The 21,620-nt window shown below is 35.3% G+C and overlaps 1 protein-coding gene across 1 annotated transcript in view; it reads left to right on the plus strand.

Annotated features, from left to right (window-relative positions):
- Positions 1 to 370, plus strand: part of LOC120633213 (zwei Ig domain protein zig-8-like) — a 41,856-nt gene extending 41,486 nt beyond the window's left edge. The window contains exon 7 of the mRNA XM_039903365.1: positions 130 to 370. Within this exon, the coding sequence (XP_039759299.1) occupies positions 130 to 230 (101 nt within the window). The 3' untranslated portion in view covers positions 231 to 370. The remainder of the gene's footprint in view (positions 1 to 129) is intronic.
- The last annotated feature ends 21,250 nt before the right edge of the window (positions 371 to 21,620 follow it).

Raw genomic sequence — 21,620 nt, forward strand, 5'->3', positions numbered from 1 at the left:
TGCACCAGTCAAGTCACCAGGGAAGTCGTCACAAATGTGTATCCATTTAACAGACACAAACACTACAATATCCATCCACTGCAATAACACTACATATCCACAAAAATTAACATTGTTCATCTTCCACAGGAGAGCATCCAGCGGCGATGCAACACGGGGGCCAGTTGCGTCTCCAGTACCCCTTGTCCGCTGCCCTGCTGAGCGTCATTGTCACTCTTATGGGCTGCTAGTATAATTAAGTTTAACTTAGACTAAGAAACGGTTTTATGCAACAGTACGAATATTTGGAGGGATACCCTTGTAAAGATGATTGTGCGATGTTATCGATGACCGATTGGCCCTGTGGGCAGTGACCCTACTTTGTCCAAGGCTCGGGTTCTAATGTTTGTGCGATGAATGTTTATCAGTGGCTGAGTGTTTATAGGTATATTATAAGTATTTATGTGTAATATTCATAAAAATTATTCATCAGTTAACTTAGTAGCCATAAGACAAGCAACGCTTACTTTGGGGCTAGATGGCGATGCGTGTATTTATGTGTTGTAATATATTATTTATTCATGGATCATTAAATCATCAAACTATTGGTCCTATATTATTGTGAGGACCTAATTGTTAAACGTGATTTACACACAACAATAGTGTAACTTTCTAAACTAATTTAATAATTCGATCGTAAAAATAAAACTGCATAATTTTAAAGTCGTCCTTTTAGTAAATAAAACCAAATTGTATACCGGTTGAGTTATTTATGAATACGAAAAACAATTCGAATAAACTGTTTGTTGAAAGAAACCTTACGTTTTAAGCCTTCGAGTGGCTTTATTGCACAATTACACCTTTATTATCGCTTAAATCAGTTTAATTTACCGTCGCTCATGTTTTAAAAATATAATGTAAAATAACAATGCTTTCAGCGATGGTGTAAGGCCTCCTGTCCAGATAAGAACTTTTAAATATTGAAGCATACATTAATTTGCGGTAATCCATGATATATTATCGAAATGAACTTGAATTTGCTTTACTCCGCGAAGAGCAAGCTATCTTCCCGCGGAATATAGCAAATTAAGCTTTAGTTTCATAATATAAGAACTTTTAACTTTTAAATCAAAAATTTTCCTCAATTACTATGCTACGATTTGAAAGCAAACAGCTCAGCTATCGTATTGCTTTTTTCACAGTCGCTTACCAACGAAGCATGTCGTCTATATACAAATGTAAATGATCGTATTAGCGCCACGTAAAATAATATGTAGATACGCATTAATTAATTGCTTTTTTACCTTTTGTTTTCTGCATGTAATATTTCAATTGTTTGTTATTCATGCATGATTTTATAATTAAAACGTGTGCGCCGTGTAATGGCAACACACTGTTTATAATAACATTTATTCGCATAAATCCGTTTTATTATAACAGGAATATACCGCGTATTATGCGAAAAATAATTTATATTACATTATTAAAGCTTTTACTACGCTTTTAAAAGCATGCTGCTGATCCTTATACACGTGCAGCCAAGGTATAGCGAGCTCCGCGTCTTGTACAATAATGTATTCAGAATGTAACAGAATGTTGGGGCTGCCTCGATTCTGCAGCGCCTCAGGTATGTTTGCGGATGCGCGCACGGATTATTTTCACAATACGTTGCGCAAGCGGTGCGCATCTTTGGTGCGCAGGGTGCGGGACAGCTCCAAAATAGTTCTGCAGATGATCGCGGCTAGGACTGTCATTCCCTCCGGCATTGCTATGAGTGGCACTTTGCAATACCAATGCCGCTGAGACAGTATTGAAGGATTATTCATCTTCTTCTTTAAATTAAAATTTTGATTTGGTTTATTTGGATTTCATTTGATTTAATTTTTAATTAATTTATTTTTGACATGTATCTTTCCAAATTTATTCATTTTAATTGCATTTAATTTAATTTTTATGGATTAAGCCTGAAATAAATGATTATTATTATTATATTCTTACTGTTGCATAAAAACATATGTTTTATATTATTAAAGTACATTATAAATATACTTTGTCAACCATATTGGATATAAAAGCTACGATCAGACAACGGTCGGCACCGCAGCCTAAACTTGCCAGATAATTCAATTTCTGAATTTGTTCTTCTCTCGAAATTCCATACTAATATTATGATTACGAAAGTGTGTCTGTTTAAAACAGTGTATAACAGTTACCTATGGCTCACCTACTTATATTAATGAATCGTGTTTGTAATATATATAATTTGCATCCTAGATCAGGGAGCACACTAGAAGCAGCATAAAAAAAAATATCAATGAAGAGATTTATCGTTTCGTTTGTATAGTCGTTACACTTAGCTATTCTTGATGAAATTCTGCAAAGAGATAGTTCACATCATACAGACGGACATAAGGTTATCTTTCAAGGATACAAGTGGTGTCGCGTTGTGCGTATTAAAAAAAAACTGAAACAATCGCAGACGTAGCCGCGGGCAACAGCTAGTTATTAGTATACTTTGTCAACCATATTGAATATTGAAGCTAGGTCCAGACTACGGTCGGCATCGTAACCTAAAATCGCGCAGTATTTCGACTTCTAAATTTTGTATCGAGTAAACTCATTAAAAATAAACGCATCCGATGGAGTCGGGCTGTGCTAATGAACGTGAACCTGTTGGGAATGACAGTAACCGCAACCGGATTTTAGTCAGACACGATTTAAGCTACGTATTTATCTTTACATACAACATATGCCCTGCGATTAGATCGTGGCGTAATGTGACATAACATATTATTAAAGATTTTAAACTAAGATATTCGTGGTTAATCAACATTTCTTAAGTATAGTTCAACGTGTACATACAACGATAATATTTTGGATTTGTCGATATTTCGACCCAGTTGCATGGATCGTGGTCACGACGGGACTGTGTAGGTACGAAATGTCAAGTTGGATGTCACGGGCAGAATCTGACTACCCGCTTTCGTGTTCTTTTTGTCGGTATTGCACGAACTGTTCGACAAACTACACCGACAACGTCACATTTAAATTGAGAAGCTGTACGATGCTTTCTTCGTTTGCATATTTTTACCACTGGGTTCCACACACTTGCTAATTTAAAACCGTCCTCACGATTGAAATTTTTGTGCTTCCGAATTTCAATCGCTTCACGGACTGCTTCACGTGTAGTCTTGGAATCATGATTCCAAGACTACACGCGAAGCAGTCCCGTCGTGACCACGATCCATGCAACTGGGTCGAAATAAAGACAAATCCAAAATATACTTAAGAAATAACATATTATGTACGATAAAAGAAGTATCGTAATATAGTAATGTTAGAAAAACGTTTAATTACTGTAATTAATAAGAATAAACAACACAAATTAACTCTAACAACTTCTTTGTTACTTTAAATTGTGTCCGTTTTGATTCGTAACAAAATAAAATAAAATTTTAATTAATTCTATTAACGATCCATAAACTGTTTAATTGTTTTTTATCCAATATACAGAATATAGATACGCAGTCTAGAAATTTATGTAAATTAAGTAAAAACACATCTTTAATAATTGTATGTCATCCTTTAGGATTCTGAAAAATGAACGATTGTAAACATCAAGCCAAACCGGAGGAACTAAATATCGAATTCGACGAATTCACCACAAACATTGCTCCGTTGCTGCACGTAAGAAGGACATAGCAAAGAACCAATAAAATAACTTTCACATTGATAATGTATTACGATGCGATGCGGACTGTTGTAATGTACGCTAGCTTTAAGTGTATTCGAATAATATAAATAGACATAGAATATAATATTATTATAATAATTATTATTAATTAAATAAATCTTGTAATTAGTATTTTAATAATAAAACTTATTAAAAGACATGTTCATAGAAAAAAAAAATGTACAGTGAAAAATATCTAAGATATTGCGAAGCGTGAGGGTGCATTCACATTAGTCGCATAAAACTCTTATTACGTAATACGTTAAATCATTTACACCTCTATTATTATCTCTATATTTGTTTTGTATGCAATAAGTTGTAATTTAAAGCATTTTAAAAATGTAAAAACTGATTAGAGACAAGTATTTGAAAATACCCTTGCCAGGTATACGCACTTCACTCTATATTTTCCACTCGTCATTTATATATCTTGATAGAAAGTCACACTATCCCACCTTCCGCATTTTTTGAAAGTTAGTAGGAAATCTTGTACAAATCTGCATTTGTCCAGCACTGTGGACAGCCTAAAATCTCATTCGGAATCTCTTTCGGGGACTCGTGGCATGTAATGATGATGGTACTGTGAAAGCCCAATGTACCTACGTAACACGTACGTACGTACGTACGTAATGTACGAGAAAGGGTATAACGGGTAATCTTTTTTTTTTGATTATAGATGAGCTCTTGACTGCAATCACACCTGATGGTAAACGATGATGCAGCCTAAGGTGGAGCGCGCTTGCCTAGAAGATGCCTATTCACTCTTGATTTTAAGGTGCTCATATTGTAGGCACTGGGGAAAATGGAAGCTGGAAGGGCATTTCAGATCCTAGCGGTGCGGATCAGAAATGAAGATGCAAAGCGCTTCGTACGCGTCTGCGGTATATCGACCACGTAGGGATGCAGATCCTTCGGTGCCTCGCGGTGCGATGGTAAAAAACTTATATGTTTTTGCCTTTTTATTGATCCTTTACCCACTGTTAATATACAACAGGCGCACTGCTATTGCTACCTGATTTAATAATAAATAATAATGAAGAAAAACAGCGCGGCTGCAGCGCAATAAAATCATACTACGACTAATTTGAATGCACCCTTGAATGTAAACCTTAAGATAGTAAAGACATACATATAGAAGTAACTCTTTCGCAGTGTGGACTACGTTAGCAAAGATTTGAATCGAGATATGTGTGGATTCCGCAAGACGTATGTTTTTTTGTCGATAAGTATAGGATACCTATTAGGCCGCGTTGATCTATTTTACAAAGTTTACTCCCAAATGGGTGGGCTCTGCTATCTGAGTCCAAGGCTGTGGGTTCAACTACCACAACTGGAATAATGTTTAAGTGATGAACGTTTTTCAGTGTCTGGTTCTTTATCTTTATTGTAAATATTTATGTATATTATTCATAAATATATTCATCAGTCATCTTAGTACTCATAACACAAGCTTCGCTTAATTTGGGGTTTTATGGAGATGTGTGTATTGTCGTAGAATATATTTATTTAAATATATCTGTTACTGCCAGATGGTGCCCGAAATTACATTGTTAATCAATCTGATCTAAAATCTTCAGATGTCTGCTCGAATTTAGTACTGCTGTCCTTATTTATATTAGAAGAGTACAATCACAAATACATGGCATTTGAAGACTTAAGATTGATTGATTGGCCTTGACTGTTAGTGTCGGGCGTAAGTGAGTACGCATTTCATACTCTACTGATCTAATGTTAAGGCGATGGCTTTTATATCTATCTGTCTCCCTGAGACCCATATCTACAGATTTAAATCTTTGCACGTTAATGTGAATTGTTAACATTTTATAGGTCTTAGCGTTGTAATGGATTACGAGTGATGAACGGGAAGATTTTTAAGTCATACCCAAAATTTAAATATATAATTTAAATTATAGATCTTTGGCGAGAATAACAACACTTGAAAGTTGTTTTTTATATTTTACATTACTAAAATATTAAAATATTTAAATGTCCCATTAAAAACAACATTTGTAGCTACCAAGCTCTACGCAGGCTAGGTGACTATGCTACATCTGTACTACGCTTCTTTTTTCATCCAGCGCATACCGAAGCACGCGTGTAAACAAGTGGTTATTCCAAAATTTAGGGAAAATATTTTACTAGTTTATGTATTAGCATGTAGTTATTCGTATGTATGTATTTTAATATTTGTACCACCAGCAGTCTATTCTCCTCTTCTTTTTTTTCCTAATTCTAGGGTTGCCTGGCAGAGATCGCTATTAAGCGATAAGGCCGCCTTTTGTATTACTACTTCTTTCGATATGTTTCTGTTTTTGATTTATTTTAAATATGTTAATGTTGTGGTATACAAATAAAGAGATTAATAATGATAATACATTAAAAACATTATAACATAATAGTCACTGTATGATACTAAAAATTTTGACACTGACTAAAAATTCTTCCTGTAAATATTATATTATTGAGTTTGACCAACATGTATGTTCATATTTAGGTAAGATAATAAAATTTAAAGATTAAGGATCAATGTTTTCTTTTTTTTTGTAGGAAAATTATTAAGTGTTAACATGACGACCTTATTGGAGTGCGCCGTAGCGTGTATTTTAAAGGTCCTAAGTTTGATCAATTTAAGATTTTATCAAGCCCGTCACGGGTAGAGGCTTCGGCCACGGCTACTTACTATTCTGCCAAAACAGTACGGTCTTTTCCGAGGAGTACACACCCATACACAGTGGCGTGCATACAAAGTATGCACTAAGGGGGCAGATGACATAAAATTAAAGAAATCTCTAGTACAAGCTATAAAAAACTTAAGAATAGGCATAGTAAGAGTTATAAAAAGCCTACCCTTCAGATATATCATCTGCATACCCTGTGCATACCCTCTATACACGCGACTGCCCATACATTTAGCAACTTGGGTCAACATAGTTGATTCGACGCATTCGATTGATTACGATGTTACAGCCATCATTGGGTCACTCCACAGGCTGCAAAATATAAATAATAAATTCTTCCTCGCAAACAATTTGTTTTATTCCCATCATTTTATAGCTAAATTTCTGTTTAAAGCAAATTGTTTGGTTACGCAAATTTCAGGCAATTTAATTTTTAATTTCATTTTCATTATTTTAATGAATGCATTAATTTTACTATCATAACGACTCTTCAAACGAAATACGTTTTAACGGTATACTCCAGCCACTCCATTGGCAGAATGTAGGTTATCCCTTTCGAGCCGTATTCAAAATTACTTTTCAAGGCCTTAAACTTGGGTACTTCAGCTATTCAGAATTTCGTCAAGTTTAAATAAAGTCAAGTGTAAAAAATTTAGTACAGCCGGGTGGTACCTGACTACATAGGTACTCACCCGGTAGAATACAACGCAGTCTAATAAAGTTACTTAACAATTATTCATCGTGTAGTCAACATCTCCTGAGGATGCTCCGGTGTCGGAGCGAAACGTGCGTAGAAGGTACATTGCCGAAGATCTATTAAGTGTGGAGTATAAGGATTGGGCGATATGGGCCTCATAAGAAGGCTTAGAGTCACTCAGCGGGCGATGGAGAGAGCTATGCTCGGAGTATCTCTACGCGATCGAATCAGAAATGTGGAGATTCGTAGAAGAACCAAAGTTACCGACATAGCTCAACGAGTCGCGAAGCTTAAGTGGCAATGGGCCGGGCACATAGTTCGGAGAAAGGATGGACGTTGGGGTCCCAAGGTGCTGGAATGGCAGCCCCGTACTGGTAAGCGCAGCGTTGGTCGACCCCCAACGAGGTGGACAGACGACATTAAGCGCGTCGCAGGTAGCTGTTGGATCCAAGCGGCTCAGAATCGTGGAACTTGGAACTCCCTACAAAAGACCTATGTCCAGCAGTGGACGTCCATCGGTTGATGTGATGATGATGATGATGATAAGGATTGATGTAAGACCTCCTTAGACCACTTCGCTCCAGATTGTCCCAGGAGATCAATAATTTCGTCAAGATATTAAAGTAAGATTTTCGTTGTGATTAACATTTCTTATATAGTTCAACGGGTACATACCACGATCCATGCAAGTGGGTCGAAATATCGACAAATCCCAAATTATCGTGGTATGTACCCGTTGAAATCTATTTAAGAAATAGTAAAGCATTATTAGTTATATAATAAATGAGTTGACACATTATTGCTCTTATCATGCAGGAAAGTTGGAAGTATTTTCCGTTCCATTCCGTTTCTGATTTTCGAGTGTGTAAACACCAACACCTGGAATCTTTAGTATGAGATGCGCATAAGCAAAATGGACCTAAACTACATGGATTTACAGACTTTTTTTTACTATAGCGCTAGACTACAGTCATGCCTGTGAGAAATCAATGATGAGGTCTAGGTTGGAGCACGCTTACCTAGAAAACGCCTATTCACTCTTGCCTTGAAGGTACTCAAGTTATACGCGGCAGGGAACACAGTTGCCGGGAGGGCGTTCCACATCCTAGCGGTACGTATCAGAAACGTGGATAAAAAAGCGCTCACGGCATCTCGCTGTTTTGTGGTAGAACGGGGACGGGGGAACAAGATTGCGAAGCTCTCGACCACACTCACTGAAGTAGGTACATATATACCGATAAACAGTCAACATTGAGTCGGTGCTGTAAACTATGCAGATTCGCCTGTGTCATAAATTTGTCACCTGTAATTTTCCTGGCGCAACGATCCACCGAATCTAAAGCTTCGTGCTGGTACTTTGCAGAGCCACCCCACAGAATTAATTCAATCACGTTATATCGGAACGTTTTGTTAAGAATAATTCATGGTTATTTGACGACTTGTTTGTCAAATGTTCTAAAATGCGTGTTAAATCTACCAATCCGTTACCTTTTTGAACTCGCTGTTAACTGCTCACAGATGCTGTTAGCGCTGTATTTGGTTATAATATTATATCTTTAGCTTTACCGTTTTTATAGACCTGGCCACAATCGTGGGTATCGGTGCGTTAGTCTTTTGTTATAATATCGAAAATATTAAACGAATGTCAGACAACATCAGTAAATAAAAGATTCGGAATTGAGTTGGCGTGAATTCAAAATATAAAAGATAAAATTTATATATCCAATAAATAAAGAGAAGCAGTATCTTTTGGCCGCGTTCTATCAATTGGTTAGCAATGTAAAAGTAAATTAAAAGAGTTGGTATTGCAGACAAAGTGAGTTTTACTACATTTTATTTTTGTATCAAGAAGATTTTTATAAAGAAAGTTATTTATTGACTTTGAGATGGAATGCTCAAATAATTTCGATTAGAAGGTTTGAATTTGTTATTACAGAGCCTGGCTTACATATTATTTTTTTAAATACATCAAACGTTAAATATTTATTATGTAACATCAATATCATCTTAGTCAGGTTTCTGAGCTTTTGGTTTCGTTTGAAAGGTTTACTTTTGGTTAATGCACTGAGAACTAAAATTAAACGCACAAATCGGCTTAGATATTATTAATTTTGGTTACCGAACCGCATTAAAATAGTGTGGTGGGTTTATGCTCTAAAACTCTCTCCTATGAGGCTTGATGAAGTTTGTGCCCAGCAGTGGGAAAATAATAACTTGCGTATACTAATGATGATGAATCCAACTAATGATATTTTCTGGATGACTTTGTGTGACTTTTTTAACGACCCCCATGGTACAATGGTAAGCTTTGCCTTCTGACTTCCAAACCGGCAGTAGATTGACTGCTAACAGACACATTACTTTAAAAGTACTTACAAAGTAACCCTACTTGTAATAAATGTGTTTGAATTTTTTAGGTCTCTGGCAAGGCAATTTGGGAATTCATAATATCAAAAATTTCTCAAGATTGGTCTGATGAGAGTTTTCGGCCAGTTACTACTATGGTCAAATACGTGCTGATGCAGCATAGAAACTAATAAGGGGTTTGGATGGACTTGACGTGTCAAAAGTGCTTATATTAGGCCTACTTGAAATAAATGAATTTTGATTTTGATTTAACATAACTTCCATACCTCTAACAGGTAAGCCCGCTACCATCTTAGACTGCATCATCACTACCAGGAGACATTGCAATTAACTAACGTATAGTGGAATTAAAAAAGCCGCGTGCATAAGCTTGTAATGAGATGAAATTTCGTGGAAAAACATATTTCAATATCGCAGAGTCTTATCCAATACGGATTCCAATTTGGCGAAGCTCTTTAAAATCCATCAACTGGAGTGCTATAAAAAAAAGATTGAAAAAGACAATCGACGGGCCACTCGTTAAAAAGCCGTCGAAACCTCTCCGTGAAGCCATGTCAAGGTTTTTCGATCAGATTTCCAAGTATTCAATAACCATTGATATAAAATTATGAAGATACGCAGTTTTTTCGTGAAGAACATTGTCCCATCGAGTCTACCAATTCGCATTTGTAGCTTGGTGGACGGCCTAAACCCTTCTCATTCTGACGATGATGAGTTACATTATAGTCCAACCCGCGTTGGTGCTATTCAACATTTTCTTTTACATAAAAATAGCCTTTTGCCTACATATCAGTATGCTTTACTATATTTTTTTTCTGTGTTGGACTATCGATGTAATGTCAAGGTCGCTTATTTATATCCAATGCTCCAAAATAACTTACTGAAATCAAAATATATTGTTTTATAGGATCTTAACATGAAGATTTGTTTTCATTTAAGATTGATTGCTCTGAGACATCACTTATTACAAAAACGCCTAACCTCTCGAGTTTTTTAGCGGGCTATAGCCAGAGTTTTGCTGAAGATAAGTGTTACTGTGAAACGTCGTTCATAACCTTACCACAGAATGCGTTTTGACCAAAAGGTTAATGCATTTGAGAGAATGGATTCATACATCACAGGGTTACGGGTTTTAGTTTCTCGGTGATTACTTTATTGTAAATGGTCAAAATACCGGCAGACAAAATTTTTTTTAAATTTTTTTTTATTCCGTAACTTAGCTCTTGACGGCAATCTCATTAGCTATTAAGTGATGATGCAGTCTAAGATGGCAATGGGCTAACCTATGAGGGGCGCCGATGGACACAATTCACTTATTAGTATAGCTCAAATCTCACCAGGACCACGTTCATGGGTAGTAAAGGATCGATCACAGAGAGAGTTTTTAATTACATTTATTTTAAAAGGTACTCAACGTGAAACCTCAGGCTTGGTTATTTAGTAAAGTAATTCTTTTGTTTTGTACATCTATGTCAACACTCAATGTTTTATGTATTGTCGTTTATTCCAAAGGTCAACTCGGCCACAGAGCTAGAGGTCTGGAATAACAAGGGAATATAAGTTTTACGGTCGACACAAGTGTTATTTGTACTCTCAGTTTATTCGGCACCCACTTATTTGGCCCTCAATCGTTATTATTCTTGTGTTACAGATGTTACACGCGGATTTATTCACGCAGAATTTCCGTTTTTACAATTCAATTTACACTTTTGTTTTACACCACAGGCAAAAAAAAATATGAGAGAAAATAGTTGGCTAATCGTGCGTGGCAAAAGTGCAAGCCTCATAATCTCATTCATTGCAATAAAATTGAGATTATTTGTGAATAATTATTAAACTACATCTAATTATACCGTGAAAAGTAATAGGCTTCTATTCCTCAAAATACTGAAGCCTATAAAAAAAAACCAACTCGATAAGTGAAGTATTTCGCTCGTTATCGTGAACACAAGATACGGGATCCGCACATACATACACACGAACGTCCAAGACAGAACTTTTTTTAACAATTTTTTTATTGGTTTGAAGAATAAAAAGAAATTTAAAAATATCGCTTATGAGGCGTGCAATAAGAATGCATGTGATGTACAATAAAAGTGCATTCATTGATTCATTCATTCGTTCGTACATTGAGCAAGTTAGATTGAGGGTACAGTTTGGTTGTCTTATCGCTATATAGCGATTTATTCCAGGTAACACACTAGACGGCTCTCTATAGGAGGGTTTGTCCATCAAGACCACGTTGGGCAGACGTGTTGGTGATCTTAGAACATGGTAGTAGTAGCACAGCTGTCAGTGGCGTGCATAGAGGGTATGCACAGGGTAGGCGAGTAACAAATACTTAATCGTAGGCTTTTTATAACTCTTACTATTCTTAAGTTTTTTATAACTCCTACTAGAGGTTTTTTTCATTTTATATCATCTGCATACCCTGTGCATACCCTCTATGCACGCCACTCATAGCTGTCCATAAATTCATACTTAACTGTTCTAACTTTTATCAACTGTTGTTTTATATGAAGAATTCGACAGACGTCAAAATTGTATTTAAGCAATTCAATTTTAAAAGCGTTGTAGAAATGTAATTGTAATAAATATAGGTGAGATTCAACGGGGAATTCATCGCCTACAGCTCAGCCTTAACTAATTACGATTGTAATTTTAATTAATTATTAATTAAGTTGAATTAAATTATGTAAATATTAATTATCAATAAATAAGTAGACCGAAATTATATTGAATCGTCAAATGAACGAAGGATTAATATTAATTATTGATACTACTAGCGTTTGCCCGCGAATTTGTCCGCGTGGAATAGCTGTGTTATGAAACAGTAACTGTACATTTATCCGAGATAAAAGCATTGGATTGAAGCACTCGTTACTTTGCGGTGTTCAATGATATACAATCAAATTTAAACTAAATTTGCTATACTCCACGAAAAGCAGGAGAATCTGTACGGTCTATTTTATAATTTCTTCAATCTTTTTTATAAAATTAAAATGCATATAAAAATTTTCGTAACCGACAGGATAGTAATATGGACCTTTGATAAAGTATATCGAAACTGCAATGTTTGCTACTAGATGGCGCTACAAGACTAATATTGAAGGCATATACTAATTTTGGCATCGGCGGTAGGAGAGCCGTAGTTTAATTGGTTAAAGCGCTCAGGCCGCGATGGCCAGAGAGTCGCAGGTTCAAATCCTGTTGGTTCCGAATTTATGCATTTTAAGTTTATAAAATTGATAATTCCTCCAAGTGTAGGTGAAAACATAAAAAAAAATTATGAAATTCTTCAATCTTAAGACTACACACCGAACAGATCTGCAATGAATACAACTTTTGTGATTCACAAAATAATCAAGTGGTATCGCTTCTATCACAAATCTCAAAATAAAGTAACAAGAAATAGCAAGAGAGATGCGGGTCAGATTCCTGACAGTTCTGCAAACTCGATATTGTGTATTAGAAAATTGAGTTAACTGTATTCGTATCTACTATTAGCTATAAACTATGGCCTGCACGTTTCACCTACTTTATAAATTACATAATATAACGCAGGATTTTGAGAAATTTTTCACGCAGTTTTTTTTAATAAGCCGAAGTTTTGCGGTTCAATTCTTCTTCTTCATATACTGTATTATCCTGACCTCACCGAAGAACTTCTTAATAAGCTCGAGCGACTTCAAAATGTATGCATCCGCTTTGTGTTTGTACTGCGTAAATTTGATCGCATCTCGGAGTAATGAGTTAGACTAAAATGGTTGCGTATCCAATAACGTCGTGGACTTCATCTACTGTCCTTCTTTTATTCTATTTTAAATACTCAATTTTCTCCCCCTTATTTGAGGGATCGTTTTCGCTTTATTTCTGAATCTATTTCTCATTCCAACCTTTGATCCCAGCTTCTTTTATTATGCTCTGGAATAATCTGCCTGCTGAAATACGTAGAAATAATTCAGTTCCTATATTTTAGAGTAGTCTGAACGACTAATTCCACTCTGAGTGACCGCATTTGAAGTTGTTGCTTTATTATTGTTTGTAAATTATGTATTAAAATCAGCTTGTTCATATATTTATATGTATTATGTATGTTATATATTTGTGTATTTATATATATTATGTATATATATATATTACGTACATTTACTTAAATGATATATGTATTTATATCTATACATTTTGGTATTTATGTTTATTTTACAACACTCTTGCTGTAAGTCCTATCTACAAAGGTTGCCTGTAAGAGATTGCTTAGAGCAATAAGGCCGCCTTTGTATAAACTTCTTACTGCTTCTTTTCTTGTATGTTATACATGAAATAAAGTGTTTTTTCTTCTTCTTCAATTACCGGTGAAGGAAATTTGAAATTTATAACTTCTCAATTTTCTCTGTTCTAGCCTAATTGAATACTCGGCCATGGTATAAGAATGCCACACACAATAAGCCTTTCAGTAAAAAGAGAAATCTCAATCGTAGTCCATTTGGAATTAAAATACTTACAACGATCACAAAAATTGACGCAAAATCTTAAATGGTCTGGCAAACGTCATCTCTCCAGGGAGATGGCCGCCCGTTCTTTACAAAAAGAAAAGGAACTAAGGATTTCTGGACATCCTTTTACCGGTCACTCTAGGGCTTATCAACATAAATTATTAAAACATTGAGTTAATGCTTCGGCTTATCGGCTCTGACCTTTTCTGTATAAATTATACAAAAGGCTTCTGAGAAAAAGCCATTTTTTAGACTATATAGACCCTTGTAAAAGAAAACTCTGAAAAGTGTGACTTAAATTATGACTTATTTTTTGGAAATATTTGTGTGCTTCATTTAAAACCATTTATTACCTACACCAAAAGCCTGTAAAAAATGATCCTATTCACGTATATAAGGACATTCCATACAAAAATCCATTTGTAACTTTTGTTAAGGACATGTCTTGTTTGGTTAGATGACTAATTTATTGTGTATTTTCTGTTAAAGAATTTCAGATAGGAAATTGGTGAAGTAAACCCCCAGGCCTCGGAAAGGACGTTAAACCGTCGGTCCCGGTTGTTACTTATGGAAATAATTGCTTAAGTCCATAGACCAGCATTCGAGTAGCGTGTTGGGTCTGTGCTCTGAAACCGTCTCCCCTAGACGAGGCCTTTAATATACCCAGCAGTAGGCCTTTAATAGGCAGCGGATGGTGATAAACTTTTTTTTATTTTCTTTTTCTTGCCCTTATCTCACTTTGCCAGGTAGGCATTCGAAGTTACGCAGGTGAACTAATTTAAAATTCATCTAAGTTAACTCAAAGACCAGACCAGTAAACCTTTTGATGAACTGGTAATCTGAATACCTAAACCTTTTAACTTTTGAGAGCTTGCAAGTAGTTCGGCACAGCAAATCCTTTGGGTCTGAAGCAGTCCATTTGGGATTAAAATGCTTGAAAAGATCAAGAAAATTGACACGTCCTTTTACGCAAATTGTGAAAGGTCTGGTAAACGTCGGGTCTCTGGAGATGCGGCGGTCCGTTCTCTGCGGAAAGGAAATAAAATTTCGTTAAGGATTTGGGGACATCCCTCTTTCTAGTCTCTCTGGGGCTTATCGACATAAATTATTGTAACATAGTGTCAATGCTTAGATACATAACTCTGATCTCTATACAACTAGTAACCGAATTATGAAATACTGTTGAAGGGAAGCAAATGATAAGTTTATTTCCTAAGGAATAAACCTGTAAAAATTTTAAATCACAAGAAGCATATTTATTTTTCCATACAAACTAATTCAAAACATTTTAAGTGTTCACTTATGACAACCCTATTGAAGACAAAAGACCGCCACGCGCATAGTACCTACACTACTCGAAGCATACCTCTCTAACAGATTAAATAAGTGATTTTAATTTTGCAAGTGATGGGCTGTATCTGATTTTTGAAGTTATACTTCTTTTGGCACGTTAGGGGAAAATTATGTTAAAAATTATATTAAAATTATTTTAATATTATGTTAAAATTATGTATATTAAATTTATTCGATGCGCGCGTACACCGCCACGAAAAACCGACACCCTGTAGTTATCTGTAGTCAACATTTTAGTTTTTCAAAAAAACATTTGACAGTGTAAACTTTCATATGTCAAAGTCTGCGAGCTCATTCCGGTGATTTAATATATTATTATGTATTATTTTATTTGTGTAATCTAGTTTAAGTTGTAGTTATTAGTATGTATTTTTTTTTTGTAATGCACAATCTGCAGTATGTTATCCTTTTGTTTTCCTTATCCTAAGGTTGCCTGGAAGAAATCGCTACAAAGCGATAAGGCTGCCTTTTGTATACTTCTTCTGTCTGTGTTTTTTTTTTATTCTTCTATGTATTTTTATTTGTGTGCAAATAAAGAGTATAAATAAATAAATAAATATTTCAATAATAAAGAAGCATAACTTCTAACGCGTGTACATAAAGTGCACACACATTTTATTTTTAGCACAAACTAAGGCAGTGGTTTACTGAAAACTATTGGCGTTTCGGTTTCACAGATAAGTCTCAAAGACAGTAAATAACGTGCCTCTCAAGTCTGGTAAGTATTATTCGGTTTTCATCTACACGTTGTATAATAATGAAAAATCAGAAATAAATATTTCTTTGCCATGGTATTCTATTTGTCAACGGAAAGATTACAAGTCTGTTTATCTTAAAGTCCACCTGGTTGTTCTTATTTCTTGAAATACTTTTTAGATTTCGATAAAAGAAGTGCCATTTATCATATTGTCATATCGAGAAGAGACTGGTTTATGATATTTTTCCTTTTAATCGTGGTACGTTGGAACACTAAAAAGGAATGAAAAGATTGTTTGCATGATGAGACGAGGCGGAATGAACGGAGCGGTGTGTGTGTGTGCGCGCAGCGAGGCGGTTTATTTTTGACGACGTATTTTGCCACAGGGGAAAATTACGACTTTTTCGTTTAATCTCTCCACGTACAAAGTCGTAACAACTCTATAACCTCCATTTAATTCCTCGGAGGGGCAACAATTTCGAGTATCTGGAGGGTTCAAAATAATAATAAATATGTTAAAGAAAAAATTATGTGTATATTTAAAAGTTATGTATTTTTCGTTTAACTAGCCATAAAACAAATATGCTTTAGCTAAGTGTTCGTCAAAACTTAAAGCTCTTGCGTATAAAAAATACCCTATTTTAATTATAACCACTGGCACCAAAAATGGCCCATTAGTTAAACCATTTAATAAAAATAACCATTAGCTCCTAGATTGTAATATTGTAATGAACTTCTGACGCAACCAAGTAGTTAACATTTGTAATTAAAACATACAATCAAGTGTGGATTTAAAATGTAAGAATATAATATACGGCGACTTTTTATGTTCCTACATCGGCAGCTTTTAAGCTGAAGTCTATTCTGCTACATTTAAAGACAACTTTTTGAAACAGATGATTAAATATAGTTGGTTTTAAGCTAAGCTAAGCTAACCAGAAAGGTGACTGATACCGTATCAGTATGATATTGTAGTAGTAAATACAACTTACCGGCTCGCCGATTTAAGTTTCATAAAATGCCGTCGTGTATAATTAAACGATAAATTAATATAATTGATTAAAATAGTTTTTTTTAATATAATTTTTTTTCTGATGGAAAGGAGGTTGTGTAAATAAGTATAGTTTGATTTAAGTAAATAAACATATTGATCGTCGGTTTTTTGTTTTCATTCAATTTCTGTAAGATCTCTGTCATTGTGGCTTGATAAGTTTATTTTTTATTCCACTCAAAGTTAGCCCTTGACTGCAATCTCACCTGGTGGTAAGTGATGATGTAATTTAAGACGGTTACAAGTTAACCTGTTAGTAAGTTGCTACGCGACATTGTAACGCGACGTTGAGCGCTTAATCGCTTGGCGATACGCCTTTGTCGGCGGGTGGTAACTAGCCACAAAGAAAATTTTGAAATTTCCCGTGATGGGAATCAAACCCGGGACCTCCTAAAAGCACGGCGCCGTGGATTTTGCAATATCATAATACCGAGCCTAATCTATCATCACGTTATTTATACAACAATAAAAACAGCACTTAATAAATCCAAAATAAAAAATAAAGTCAGGGGATCACGTATCCAAGGTGACGAGGGTAGGAGAGGGCAGGGGAGAGCAGGGTAGAGAGGGTCGCAGACCACTAATCGGTCGCATTAACAGATAAAGCCCTCACGAATGGATTCGTGGTCTGAATAAATATCTTTTTGATGGCCGATTCGTTCACAAATTAACATATACCAACTGAATATAAATAATAGGTCGAAAAACCTCCTTATGTACCGATCTAAGAACGTAATAAGATATTATTTTCTTGAAAAAAAAACTAAAGGATACGCCCACGATATCATCCGCGTAGAATTTCCGAATTATGAGCATTTAACTTAAACCTTTTTGCTTAAAATTAAAAAAATATCTTCCATTTATTTAAATGTCTCGTTTTTAACCCCCGACACAAAAACGACTAGGGGTGTTATAAATTTGACGTGTGTATGTGTGTGTGTGTGTCTTATTTCCTAAACGAATCAACCTATTTTGATTTGAAAGGTGACTTGTCAGGAGTGTTCTTAACCATCAAAATCGGTCCAAGATGGCCGCCGTTACAGAAAGGCGGATTACATATTTATTCACAACTTCAATATGGGTATAAAATAAAAGGATTTGCCTTGTAATATACACTATAACAATATTCAAATTCAAGATGGCCAACATCACAAAGTGGCGTATTAATTTTTATTTTTCGCACTTCTCTCATTATGGGTATCAAAACAAAGGCCTGACTAGTAGATTTCTGTGCAGTATATTGAAAGCCGAGAGTTTTTTATTTATTTTATTCTATTACAAATTAGCCCTTGACTGCAATCTCACCTGGTGGTGATTGATGATGTAATCTAAGATGGTCGCGGGCTAAGCTGTCAGGGGTTCATGCAGTAATATTAAACCGATAGCTCTTATCGGTTCGTAGAAAGTGATAAACACCGTAGCCGTAACGCTGAATCTCTTAGCAGATCGTATTTGTTGGTTATAGCTTACCTCCCACAGAAATTATAAAATTTCGATTCAGTAATTTTAAATCTCCAAATTGCTTCTGCCGGGGTCGAACTTGGGACCTCCACTCATAACACAACAGCAATCATTATTTCATCCTGTGAGAGATAAAAGCGTACTGCTACAAAGCGACCTTGTCATCTGTATCATCGGGTCAAATTAAAATAGTGCATGAATTAGAAAGTGCCATTTCGCCTCTATGAAGTGCATATCATTAGTCAGAAGTGTATCTCATCTATCATAAGCCATTAAAACTTGAACTATATTCACTTGCAGAGCATGCAGTAATGAAAAGCCGAAACTTCTGAGCGGAACTACACATAATATAGCTTTTACTTTGAATAATAAACAAGCGGATTACGTAGAGCTTTTGCTTTAGAAACATCGCCTTACTGAGGATTTCATGAAAGATTTATATTAAATACTTAATAACTACGAAAAAATATCACAAAAAATATCATCATAATATTATAAAAAAACTATTTTAGGAGTTATGTGAATTTTTAATTTAGTAACTTTTTGTGACAGAGCTCGTCACAAATGTATAAAAACAAGGTTTACCCACAAATATTTGACGGCCGATTGGCGCAGTTTGCAGCGGCCCTGCTTTCTGAATCCAAGGCCGTGGGTTCGATTCCCACTACTGGAAAATGTTTGTATGTAGAGCGTGAATATTTTTCAGTGTCTGGGTGTTTATCTGTATATTATAAGTATTTATGTGTTATATTCAGGTAAGAAGCCCTGATTTGGCCATGGTGTGGGTGAGTATCTGACTCCTAACTAGTTATAACTGTATTTAGGATATCACAAGTTATAACTAGTGTAGTAATCGAAGTAAGTAATAATATAACATAATATAATATCACTTGCATATACTTGGGTGAGGAATCTTATATGTATAATATTATAATTTCGAAAGTGGGTTTGTTTTCCTTTCTTCACGCCCTAAATATTTAATAAATTGTCTTGATTTTTGGCGTAGAGTAATGCGTAATGTGTATAATTATCACTTACCGTCAGTATGTATTTATAGTAGAGTATTTGTATGTTTATATGTTTGCATATATGTATGGAATATATTTTATATTTTTAATTGTACCACCTACTAATTTCGTATAGCATTTTCTTGTATGCCTTTGGTTGCCTGGAAGAGGCTATTTAGCGATAAGGCCGCCAAATTGTACGTTCTACCTTATTGTGCTGTTGTATTTGTATCTCTGTAAATTTTCTCTGTGGTGTACAATAAAAGTGTATTCATTCATTCATCAGATGGGCCATCTGTTTGGTGGGTCTATTATTAGAGATCGGAGGAAACCTGCATGCTTGAGAGTTCTCCATAACATTCTCGTAGACGTGTGAAGTCCACCAATCTGCATTTGGCCAGCGTGGTGGACTACGGCCTAAGCCCGTTATTCTAAGACTATGACGGCCGTCTGGCGCAGTGGGCAGCGACCCCGCCTTCTGAGTCCTAGGCCGTGGGTTCGATTCCTACAACTGGAAAATGTTTATGTAATAAGCATGATTGTTTTTCAATGTCTGGGTGTTTATCTGTATATTATAAGTATTTATGTGTTATATTCATAAAAATATTCATCAGTCATCTTGGTACCCATAACACAACTTTGGGGCTAGATGGCGATGTGTGTATTGTCGTAGTGTATTTATTTATTATTATTTATTTAAGAGGAGACTCTTTCTTTGTAATGGTCCAGTACTGGCTTGATGATGATTTAATATATCTTATACAAGCACTAAGCTAGCAAATTTAACATAAAAAAATATCTACACGCTTGAGGCTAAAAATACATTACGGATTACGTAAAAATTTATACAAATCCCTAGCGTAATAACTGTAATGGGAAAAAATGTACGCATGACAAAATTGTGTCAAGGATAGGTATTACGTTAACTGAAAAATATAAAAATGTTATGGCCACGAACAAAATGTAGTACGAGTGCGCATGGTAAGTTTACAGGACAGGCTTGATGCTCTCTCAAGATTCCCTGATTCAAATCGGCCTCACACACACTGCTCACTCCTCTTTATTCTTCTATAAAAAGAGCAAAGAGTTCTGCTTTAAATAATTAATATTTAATTATATTAAAAAAAAAACGTTTATTTCGTTTTTACATAATAAATGACACTAGCGGACCCGCGCGACTTCGTCCGCGAATGAGCCGACTTAAAAAATTAGCGTATGTTGTCGCGGACTGTTTTAGAGAACTTTAAAATTTAAAAAATTCATTTATTTCAAGTAGGCCTAATACAAGCACTTTTGAAACGTCAAGTCTGTCCTTGTGTAGTGACTCTACCACCGGTTCGGAAGGCAGATTCTACCGAGAAGAAGCCGGCAAGAAACTCAGCAGTTGCTCTTTTCCAACATCGATAATTTACATTTTACATTTTAACATTAATTTTTCTATCTTGTGAGAGATGAAAGCGGAGCCGGATGCTTCCAAGCAACCTTGTCATTACGAAACTCATCAATTGAAGAAACAACAATTCCGATATATTTATTACAAATTTCAGTCGTTTGGCGTAACGATAACCGTTCACGCATCGCACGCATCAGAATCTCTCAAAAAGGATATTTTGCCGTTTTTTCCCGAGATTCCAATATAAATGAATCCTAGCTAGATCGATTTATCGCCCCCGAAACCTCCTGTATACTAAATTTCACGAAAATCGTTGGAGCCGATTCCGAGATTCCAATTATATAAATACAAGAAGTTTAAAGATATAAGATAAGATAATATATACGTTGTGGATACGTTGTTGGTGTGTATATTATGTTTGTGTAAGTGCGCGCGCGTGTATGTCAAAGTCAAAGTCAAATATATCTTTATTCAAATAGGCACATAGATGGCACTTTTGATGCGTTATTATATACAAAATGTGTACATAGCAGTGAGTAGTGATGGCGATAACTACAATCGTAAACTTTTAGTTAGTTTAGGTATTGCAGTGTATTGTTGTAACAATTGCAGCGTTACACTTGGATAACAGGCAATTGCAGTTACAAGTATGTATGTGTTTATCACGCGCTAAATAGTTGTCTTAAAGCCAATACGACTAATAGCACT

Source organism: Pararge aegeria, chromosome 21, assembly GCF_905163445.1.
Source record: "Pararge aegeria chromosome 21, ilParAegt1.1, whole genome shotgun sequence".
Classification (NCBI taxonomy): Eukaryota; Metazoa; Arthropoda; class Insecta; order Lepidoptera; family Nymphalidae; genus Pararge; species Pararge aegeria.